Source organism: Watersipora subatra, chromosome 5, assembly GCF_963576615.1.
Source record: "Watersipora subatra chromosome 5, tzWatSuba1.1, whole genome shotgun sequence".
In the NCBI taxonomy this organism is placed as follows: domain Eukaryota; kingdom Metazoa; phylum Bryozoa; class Gymnolaemata; order Cheilostomatida; family Watersiporidae; genus Watersipora; species Watersipora subatra.
The window spans coordinates 62,761,351-62,773,473 of record NC_088712.1 but is presented as its reverse complement, the minus strand read 5'-3'; the positions used below and the strand labels follow the sequence as shown (position 1 = coordinate 62,773,473).

At 36.3% G+C, this 12,123-nt stretch overlaps 1 protein-coding gene across 1 annotated transcript; it reads left to right on the top strand.

Annotated features, from left to right (window-relative positions):
- LOC137397031 (ataxin-3-like) lies at nt 1-11,200 on the top strand. Its single transcript, XM_068083315.1, has 8 exons — nt 1-70; nt 1,403-1,472; nt 1,580-1,744; nt 4,101-4,231; nt 4,630-4,784; nt 8,368-8,493; nt 9,529-9,618; nt 10,976-11,200. The coding sequence occupies exons 2-8, from the start codon at nt 1,449-1,451 to the stop codon at nt 10,987-10,989; spliced, it is 705 nt and encodes a 234-aa protein (XP_067939416.1). The 5' UTR covers nt 1-70; nt 1,403-1,448; the 3' UTR covers nt 10,990-11,200.
- The last annotated feature ends 923 nt before the right edge of the window (nt 11,201-12,123 follow it).

Below are 12,123 nucleotides of genomic sequence, written 5' to 3'. Positions count from 1 at the left end.
CCGTTAGCGAAATTCGGAATATTAAAAAAGCGTTTATTAATGAACTACAGTAACTGTTAGGTGAACTAAAGTATGTTGAATGATAATTGCAGTTTTTTGCAAATTTATCATCAGCAAACCTAGTTATTGAAATATTCAGCTGCAATTTATACTGAACGTTGTCGAATCTTGCTTCAGTTTATATCGCTATATTTAATGTAAAGTCAACAATGTCGGTTTGTTCAAATTCTAAAACAGTTCTGGGGTATCATACCTAGCTTTTGGAAAGATGTTAAATGGCAGACAAAGGTTGCCAGTGGAACTTAATACATCCAGCCACAGTAATCAGTAGGCCCTACATACCGTTCTGCTGATGTCAATGTTGCCTGCTCAAATCTCATTTGTAGCATTGACCCAACCTTTGTTTTGCATCAAGCTGAGTTGCAGCATAACATTTTGTATAACTCCTAAAGGAGTTATACAAAAATGTTATGAGGATGTAAAGGAGTTATACAAAATATATAACTCTTTTACGTGTTGTATGATTCGTAAACGAATGTAATAGACTAGTCTTTGAATCCTCATTCAAGGATACACGTGAAAGCCACCTATATTTTTTGGTTATCCAACTTGTGCAACACTTTACAATTCCTTTTCCAATTCCAATTAACTATATGAAATATCTTAATTAATATTAGTCTGAACGTAATTTTAGTAGGTTTGCAAAATTGTAAAACGGAAGCTGCATCATATTGTAGGTCAGCTAACAAGCTCTGTCCGCTACTTTGTTAGAGAGTTTAAGGGTGACTCAACTTTTTTGCTAACCCAATTTAAGCCACTTTTCTTTATTAAATTATCTAATAAATCCTGGAAAGCATATTTTTGCAATAAGATAATTAACTACTGCTCATTTTTTTCTATGTGCAACAACCTGCTTAAACAAATCCTCAATAAAACTCATGGATAACCTTTATAGAACAAGTTGCTCCAGCGATGAAACTTGGTTTTGTTTCCACAATGAAAATCCCTAACATAAAAATCACTCATCGTATCTTATATAAGTAGCTTGCCTGGGGCACTATGATGCTGCTCTTAACAGTTTACGAAAAATCACAGGGAAAGTAGCTTTGATGTGATAGGTGTCTTTACGCATGTACACATGATGCAATGTTGTTGAAGCTATTTTGCACACAAGTAATTACAATTACTGTCTGGTTTTAGATACTGAAGTTTTGTAAAACCATTCAGCTTTGCAGGGTGAACATTGCAAACTTTCCGTAAATATGTAATAGTCTTAAAATCTATCCGGATAAAAATTCTCACAATTCCAGTATTTGTGTTATTGTTGTTTGAAAAAGGTGCACAGTTTTTGAATTCTGATTCAAGTAAAAACATTACATTGACCACTTGTTTTGCTTTTTAGGCTAATTTACATAAGAGAAAAAAGACTAACAACAAGTCTATCAGTAATGGAATACATTTATCACGAAAAGGTAATATCAAAATTTAACACTTCAATCTTTTTCTACAGTAAATCCTGACATATATTTTTAATAACTAAACCAGTCAATGCATTGCTGTTACTACATTTATCATATAGCAAGATGGGCTACTTTGCGCACAGCATTGCCTCAACAACCTTCTGCAAAACTCGTACTTCACTGCCGTGGACCTTGGCACCATTGGCCGGGGTTTAGATGCTCTGGAGGCCAATTTTATGGCTGAGAGGGGCTACAGCACAGAGGAGTTCAGGCGATTCTCGGAGGTATACAATGATTGACTCAAATAGATAGCATAGCTTAATCCAAAGTGTTCCCTGTTTGAGTATCACGAACCTTTTTGAATCGAGTTCATAATGTAGGCTTAATTTTCCAATACAGTCGGTCTGATTCAGCTCCAGACTGTCTTAAAATCAACACATTTTCAATCAGGAGCACTTATATTTGTTGTCTACTTCGGGATGAGAATGGGGAGGGCAAGGCTTCTTTGGCGTATTTGACTCCTTGAGTAATTAGCGTTATATATTTACTTCAAGCACCTCTGTGTTTACTAACTTCAAGTCCTTTAGTGGGGTTTCCAAATGTTTGCAATCAGATTTTGGAGAAGCATCATAAAGGCAAGTCTACATTACTGACGAAGTCGCCACTGTCAGGTTTCAGCAGATCTACTAAAATACAATGCGCCCTTGGGTTACTATGACCCTCTTATACGATTGTTTCGCTCTGCGAATTAGAGCAAACAGATTTTTTGCCCTTTCTACGAAATATTTTTGCTAAATGAAATCAACAAAAAATTTTCTCAAAATTTTAATTTGGCAGTCGGTATGCTGATTACGTCGGAATAAGGAATGTCGATAAGATATTTGCCAAAATCTCTCTAACAACGAATGTAAGAGATACGATGCACGATCTGTGCGGTTTTGTTAGTTATTGTGAAAACTAAACTGGAAACAGATAGCTATAAAATTTTGGAAAAGAGAAAGTTTAAGTTCAGTAAAATAATTAAAAATATATACTAAAGCTTAGCTTTAAGTATGCGTTTAATAAGCTAAATTCATTTAAGTTATATTCAATGTTTATTTTATGTCTCGAAGGTAAGAACTTTTGTGCTGCACATATTACATGGCAAGGTTACATTTTATTGCAGATCGTAACCACTAAATATACTAAAGTTACTGTAGGTAACTATAGTTACTAAGGTTACCATACTATTTTGTTACTAATTTATAATATCTACGTATATAAAGTTTTGATTATTTTTAACATGGGTTGTATGCAGTAGATATTTACTATGGGTTTCTATACCCCTCCATACAAAATTTTCGTCTTACATTCCAACACTGGAACAAATTAAAATTACTGCTGGATAACGATTCGAGTGCATTCAGTTTTTCGATAGTTGTTCTTTCTCGGTTTATCGATTCAGAAGGAAAAGACAACTGCGTATGAACCGAATTTTACATCACGATTCGATTCAGTGTTTGCGCATGCCCACGCAGCAGTTTCCTAAGCAAATTTTCGTGTGAGCATCGATCGGTCAGCAAATGAGTTTAGAGTTGTTTTTATCATCCAAATTGCAGCAATAATCTTGGCTCTTGCCAAACAAACTCGTGTGATGTTTTGTAGTTAAAAGACTTATACTTGTAATATCTTATTATGGTATTAATCTTCATTGATTGTATTTGTCCTGAGTATATTGTAATTTTTTATTTATATTTATTCAATTGTTTTTAAATTATGTAATCAATTTGATGTTGATTCATTAAATTTTAAAAAAGGATAAAAATTTTCAAATTGTATTGGTTAATTAATATTAATATAATTAAAATTTTCACCATTACTTAAACGTTTTTGGCAAATATTAATTATTAGTTTACTATTTATTAATAAATATACAAATCTCGGTTCGATGCGGTTCATAATGCCAATATGAGTAAACCGAAGTAACAATTGAAGATTCGGTTTCATTCAGTTTTCAGGAGAAAACTACTCTGCAATTGAATGCATAGTGCAGGTAGACATCGAACAGCTCTAATTAAAATGGTATGGCGTGAGTCCACTGTACTAAATCATTGGTGATCGGAGTGCTTGAACCACATTTCCGTTAAAGTTTACTATGAACTTTCCCAACTTACTTAGTACATGTATAAGCAAATTTAAACTTGTAGCTTTAAGTGGTGGTACTTTATACCATGAATCGGCACCATCATTAGCATTAGTAGTTGGTTGCTAGTAACAGTAACTAGCGGTAGTAGTCAGCTACTAGTAACAGCCACTGGAAGTAGCATCACGGTTAAAATGCTCGAGTCAAGCGAAAGTGAAAATACAACATCTATAGTTGCAAGGAGACTGGCGGAATAAAGACGAGTAATCCTGCAATTTGAACTCAATAGCCGATAACAACTTTTTTCTGAGAGTTTTAACCACGATCAAGTTTTGTGGATTTTAATCTTGAAACATCCTGGCAGTCAGATCACCTCAACCATCAACCATCGCAAATGATAGAAAAATGTCGATACTTTCCGATAAAATATTCTCAAATTTTGTGTAAGTTCATTTTCAAGGATACATGTGCGCCGCTCAGGTCTTGTTCTCGTTATTCTATGTCTAATTTTCTTGCAGCATCCTTCAGAGAATATGGATGACAGCGGCTTCTTTTCAGTACAGGTAATACAGAAAGCCTTAGAGTCATTTGGAATTACCCTCGCTAGCTATGACAGTCCGCAAAGTCTGGAAGCTAAAGAACACCCAGAGTAAGCGGCTATATTGGTTTGTGCGGTAGGTGTTGTATTCACTCAAAAGGTGTTGGATGCTTCTACTTGTCATAGTTTTATTTGAGCAGTTGGATAACAATAGTTTTTTACCAAGGTTGATGGTGATTGTAATGGTTTCACTGTTGGTGTGACATCTATCGGGATCTGACTGTTGGTTTATATTTTTGGAATTGCTGCTTGAGTTCTCTTCATGGTTCGTTGTTAGTCTTCCGATCTTATACAAAGACATTTACGAACTCGTAATGACTAATAAAATATCTCGCATGCTCACGAAGAATCATTCTAACAAACAGTTTCTGGCCTAGAGGAACATTGTGTTTATTCTATGATTACTAGAAATTTTGGAATAACTCGTATTAGCCATAATGATGTTTTAGGAGGAGCAAAGCTTTCATATGTAACCATGACGCTCACTGGATAGCCATAAGGAAGATCGGCACTCAATGGTTCAATTTAAACTCGTTACTCAGTGCTCCCGAACTTATATCTGATCTCCATCTTTCTCTCTTCCTCACTCAGCTCTCTCTCGAAGGTACGCCTAATCTACTCGGAGTCGCTTCTCTTTACCTCAGCATTTTTAACATGAAGTGCTGTTATGCTAGAGTAAGATGAAGCAACAACAGTACTTGTCAGGACTCATTTCTAATCATAAATTGTATTATTGTCTCTAGTGACTTATCTGGTGAAAATTATGTCAGTCATACATTATTTCTTTAAAAACTACGTTTCTAGAAATGTCGGATACTGGCAACGTTTGCAACCGTCATGGGCAGACAACTTCGAAATGCGTTGTAGTAATTTTTGTGATGAAATAATTGTTCGAAGAGCCCTGCTTATGGTTACCAAAATATTATAATTGTTTATGGCTGCTTGTTTTAATAAGGCATACTTAGTCATGCTACACTTTTACTAGCTTTTACTATATACGTAGGACAGGATATATTGCCTGTTCTACTGTATACAACATCCATAGGACAGAGTATACTGTCTGTTCTACTGTATACAACATCCATAGGACAGAGTATACTGTCTGTTCTACTGTATACAACATCCATAGGACAGGGTATACTGTCTGTTCTACTGTATACAACATCCATAGGACAGAGTATACTGTCTGTTCTACTGTATACAACATCCATAGGACAGAGTATACTGTCATTCCTACTGTATACAACATCCATAGGACAGGGTATACTGTCTGTTCTACTGTATACAGCATCCATAGGACAGGGTATACTGTCATTCCTACTGTATACAACATCCATAGGACAGAGTATACTGTCTGTTCTACTGTATACAACATCCATAGGACAGAGTATACTGTCTGTTCTACTGTATACAACATCCATAGGACAGGGTATACTGTCTGTTCTACTGTATATAACATCCATAGGACAGAGTATACTGTCTGTTCTACTGTATACAACATCCATAGGACAGGGTATACTGTCTGTTCTACTGTATACAACATCCATAGGACAGGGTATACTGTCTGTTCTACTGTATATAACATCCATAGGACAGAGTATACTGTCTGTTGTACTGTATACAACATCCATAGGACAGGGTATACTGTCTGTTCTACTGTATACAACATCCATAGGACAGGGTATACTGTCTGTTCTACTGTATACAGCATCCATAGGACAGGGTATACTGTCTGCTCTACTGTATACAGCATCCATAGGACAGGGTATCCTGTCTGTTCTACTGTATACAGCATCCATAGGACAGGGTATCCTGTCTGTCCTACTGTATACAACATCCATAGGACAGGGTATACTGTCTGTTCTACTGTATACAACATCCATAGGACAGGGTATACTGTCTGTTCTACTGTATACAACATCCATAGGACAGAGTATACTGTCTGTTCTACTGCATACAACATCTATAGGACAGGGTATCCTGTCTGTTCTACTGTATACAACATCTATAGGACAGAGTATACTGTCTGTTCTACTGTATACAACATTCATAGGACAGAGTATACTATCTGTTCTACTGTATACAACATCCATAGGACAGGGTATACTGTCTGTTCTACTGTATACAGCATCCATAGGACAGGGTATACTGTCATTCCTACTGTATACAACATCCATAGGACAGAGTATACTGTCATTCCTACTGTATACAACATCCATAGGACAGAGTATACTGTCTGTTCTACTGCATACAACATCCATAGGACAGGGTATACTGTCATTCCTACTGTATACAACATCCATAGGACAGGGTATACTGTCTGTTCTACTGTATACAGCATCCATAGGACAGGGTATACTGTCTGTTCTACTGTATACAACATCCATAGGACAGGGTATACTGTCTGTTCTACTGTATACAGCATCCATAGGACAGGGTATACTGTCTGTTCTACTGCATACAACATCCATAGGACAGAGTATACTGTCTGTTCTACTGTATACAACATCCATAGGACAGAGTATACTGTCTGTTCTACTGTATACAACATCCATAGGACAGGGTATACTGTCTGTTCTACTGTATACAACATCCATAGGACAGAGTATACTGTCTGTTCTACTGTATACAACATTCATAGGACAGAGTATACTGTCATTCCTACTGTATACAACATCCATAGGACAGAGTATACTGTCTGTTCTACTGTATACAACATCCATAGGACAGGGTATACTGTCTGTTCTACTGTATACAACATCCATAGGACAGAGTATACTGTCTGTTCTACTGTATACAACATTCATAGGACAGAGTATACTGTCATTCCTACTGTATACAACATCCATAGGACAGAGTATACTGTCTGTTCTACTGTATACAACATCCATAGGACAGGGTATACTGTCATTCCTACTGTATACAACATCCATAGGACAGAGTATACTGTCATTCCTACTGCATACAACATCTATAGGACAGAGTATACTGTCTGTTCTACTGTATACAACATCCATAGGACAGGGTATACTGTCATTCCTACTGTATACAACATCTATAGGACAGGGTATACTGTCTGTTCTACTGTATACAGCATCCATAGGACAGAGTATACTGTCTGTTCTACTGTATACAACATCCATAGGACAGGGTATACTGTCTGTTCTACTGTATACAGCATCCATAGGACAGGGTATACTGTCTGTTCTACTGTATACAACATCCATAGGACAGAGTATACTGTCTGTTCTACTGTATACAACATCCATAGGACAGGGTATACTGTCATTCCTACTGTATACAACATCCATAGGACAGGGTATACTGTCTGTTCTACTGTATACAGCATCCATAGGACAGGGTATACTGTCATTCCTACTGTATACAACATCCGTAGGACAGAGTATACTGTCATTCCTACTGTATACAACATCCATAGGACAGAGTATACTGTCTGTTCTACTGTATACAACATCCATAGGACAGGGTATACTGGTTTTCTAGTGTATGACCTGTCCTATGCAATTTATAGAACAGGTTATGCTGTCTTTTTTTCTGATATGCGATATTCGTAGTACTAGGTATGTGGTCTGTGCTAGGCTATACAATATTTGTAGTACAGTGTGCACTGTCTGTTCTAGGCTATACAATAGTCGTAGTACTATGTATACTGTCTGTTTTAGGCTATACAATATTTGTAGCACAGGGTATACTGCCTGTTCTAGGCTATACAATATTTGCAGCACAGGGTATGCTGTCTGTTTTAGGCTATACAATATTCGTAGCACAAGGTATACTGTCTGTTCTAGGCTATACGATATTTGTAGCACAGGGTATACTGTCTGTTCTAGGCTATACAATTTTCGTAGCACAAGGTATACTGTCTGTTCTAGGCTATACGATATTTGTAGCACAGGGTATACTGTCTGTTTTAGGCTATACAATATTTGTAGCACATGGTATAGTGCCTGTTGTAGGCTATACATTATTCGTAGGACAAGGTATATTGTCTGTTCTAGGCTATACAATGTTCGTAGCCCAGGGTGTACTGTCTGTTCTAAGCTATACGATATTTGTAGCACAGGGTATACTGTCTGTTTTAGGCTATACAATATTTGTAGCACATGGTATAGTGCCTGTTGTAGGCTATACATTATTCGTAGGACAAGGTATACTGTCTGTTCTAGGCTATACAATATTCGTAGCACAGGGTGCACTGCCTGACTGTGAAGCAGATCAGGTTCTACAGCTAATGAAAGCCACACAAACCACGAAACCTTCATTCCTTGAATCTGATCATCAGCATACACATAGTAAGCTGTTTATTGTCACAGTTTATATGAACATATGAATTGGTCTCCGCACCCCACGCATACCAAATGCTCCGTAGAGCTGCGGTTTTTGATGTTAAAAGCTTTATCATTTTTCATTTTGAAATTTCGGTTTTCTCTCATTTGTACAGCAACTTTAACGTAGATTAGAATATGGCCATGTTTGGCGGGACGTTACAAGTGTGCGTTAGTAATGCTTGATTGTGGACAGTCGAAGGCTATTTTTGATAACATAGCTTGTGGTGCTCTTTTTGGATGTACATGGTTGTGCTTTTCTGCGTAGCCTTTTCTTTGAAAACCATCATACTTGAACTGTCTGTATAGCTTTGCCGTTAGTCGATATTCTTGCCATCCTATCATTGAGTAAGAATCTGTTAAGGAGGGTTTGTTTGACTAAGTCATGTTTTATTTGTTCCTTTTCTGTCTGGCAGCACATTTTTTCGCATTATAATTATTTTTTACATTTATGTCAGCGGTCTTTGATGCTAAGTATTTAAAATTGGCTGCGCGTTATAATATTGTGCGCATCGTGCGCGAGTAAGAATCCACTCGGGGTATTTCAAGGCAATCGCAAATATTTGAAAGCAACTGTGACTAGACCGAAGTCTATGGTCATATTCACTAGTGTTACGCTCTACGGGTACATTCGTAGCATGTAACACTAGTGATAGTCTGGAACCAACCGTGGATAACCTAACTTTCGGCCAAATAATGATGGAGTGACCCCATTGTCACAGCTATCAGATATGTTATAAGCGTGTGGTATGTCTCCCTACTATGCAATCGTCCAACTCTCCTTAGCAGCTGTTCATTTGAAACTATGCGCTCTCATAGGCCTGATGATTATTACTTTCAAATTCTTCATCTAACTACAGGTTTAAACTGCTGACTTTAAGATAGTATTATTATCATCTCAATATCAGTATATCTAAGTTTTCTCCCATGTTTCATCACATACGACTTAATACTTGATCAATGTTTCTGAACTTTGTATCAGTTAGTAGTTTTTCATTTCAGCTCAAGATTATAATGCGCAATCAATAGAAGATGAGGAGTTGCAAGCGGCTATCGCAATGAGCCTCACTGATGGGACTGAAGCTAAGCCAGGTTTGTCAATAGAAATCAGTTACCATATATTTCCTTTTTTTTATTTTATCCTTATACTGTTTTCTCTTTATTATACTCATATGTTTGTCTCAGTTTGCTCTGGCAGTATCAATAAATGCCACTCTCAGATTAGTAGTGGGAGTTGTCCCCTTCTGATAATAACTATAATAGAAGGAGACAATAACCCTAAATAACTGTCATAATATTCTGCCTGGAAATTGTGTAAAATGTAGTTAATAATGCTGACCAAGATTAGGATTATCTGAGATCTCATGTTATAACTTAGATAATATACATAACTGGCAGTAATCATAGGTAGAGTATCATGTTATAGCTTAGATGATATACATACTAGTAGTTATAGGTAGAGTATCATGTTATAGCTTAGATGATATACATACTAGTAATCATAGACCTGTAGAGTATCATGTTGTAACTTAGATGATACACGTACTAGTAGTTATAGGTAGAGTATCATGTTACAGCTTAGATGATATACATACTAGTAGTTATAGGTAGAGTATCATGTTATATCTTAGATAGGTATACATACTAGCAATCATAGGTCAAGTGTAAAGCAACAACTATGGCTAGAGTGCTCTGGTACCTAATCTAGATAGCTCATCATGCATTTCGTCGATAGAAATAATCGCTTGTTTAGTTGTTTCTATGACAACCACCTGCTCATATTAAATATCATGATGTGAAGGCTGTCTCATGGTTAACTCTTTGATCATGCACTTTGAGGAGATCGTTTGCTATTTTGATGTCGTGAATGACTCTTGTATGCTGCCTGTTGACCTATGGTTTCTGTTGACCTATGCTGCCTGTTGACTTAAGCTGTTGCCTTTTTCCTTATAGGATTAACGCTCAGTTATTTTAGTCTGTTGTCATTTTCTAGTTACTCAGCAAATCCATGATCTCTGATAATCTACGTAAGGATTTTTTTTCTCTCGCATGCCCTTCACTCTATTGCTTTTTATTGATCTATGATAAAACCTATCAATTAAACATTTGTTGCTCTTTTTTATCTAAAAATATCAACCATCAACGAAATAAATTAGTTTAATTTCGGAATAGCATCATTAATTTAGTTAATTTGTTCCTTTCTGTATATAATGTTTGGAATTATTGCTGGTCTCTTCCTTGGTAATTGTAGACATATTGGTTAAAACATATCACAGCCTTGGATTTCATTTGCTGAATCTGTAGCAGTTTGAGATGCAGTAGTCATGGCAACCACTTTTAGACTATTTAATGGTTTCAGCTAAAGCTTTTTTCTAAAATTGAGCCAGGTTGAGAAATTGTGACTCCTTTAGACGGTCTTTAAGAATTGAAACAATAATATTAATTGCAGATGATGGGTTATAGCAGGAGATGCTACAGCGGAGTCCTCTGATGCGATAATATCGATAGCCTTTGGCTCTTTATAACTTCTAGAACACTTCTCTGAATACTGCTATTTATTTTCACGATATCACAAATATAACATGCACTAGTACCTAAGGTAAATAAATTACATAAATTTAGCTTGAGCTCCTACCTAGGAAATCACGAACATAATGTGTTATACCTTGGAACTGCAGCCAATCAAAAATATATGTATTATGCAATCTATTGTTTATGTAGCATTTCTTCTACGCGTACTGCAACCAAAGTATTGTTACTAGCTATTTTGCACCAAGGCCATACAATTTCCTTGTGATGAGTGGAGTTTGTTGAAAATAATTTGCTAGAGTTGTGCTACCTCAGCTGTTGTTCCGAAAGCTGTTGTATACCATGTGCAGTAGCCTTTGAAGCATATTCAAATGTTCACCTAAATAATAAAGTGGTGTCAGCATAACCATGTTGGAAACCACAAGTGATGCCATATTTACCGAGGCACGCGCTAGCAGAATACATCAAGTTGAACGGTAATTTCAATCCTGTGAAATGAAGTTTATTTGGTTGTATGTTGGTGTTTCTACTACGGAAAACGCACTTCTTAAAAGTGTAAAATTGAAAAAAAATTAGTTTGTCATATGTAATGTTATGGGAATACCAATGCTACCAGGCAGAATTGTAGAACATCCTGAAGGCAGCTGTTAAATTCTGCATATGATATAAAAATAACATGAAGGTTTCTATTTCTGTACTGCATTTGTTTGCATACTTTTGTTATGGTAATTTTAAATATATCTCTTTCTCTTGCAGTCAGCCCTTTTCACAACGCCTGTCTAATGGTTTAGGCGGCATCATTAATTTCCATAGTGCTCTGTTTTCCTTCTTCTCTTGCCATCCATTTGGGGTTGGTTCAATCAACTACATGTTACGCTTTGCTGGATCTTTGTATCTCAGTCTTAGTCTGCCTTGATTCCTCTTTCCTGCGTAGAGTTGTCAGCACAATATTTGCCTTGGTATACAATAATTATAATAATTTTGATTATACAATGATACAAAAATAATTTCTTATTTGAGATTTTTGATATCAATTAGTTTTTATGATTAGCCATTTCGTTAACTCAT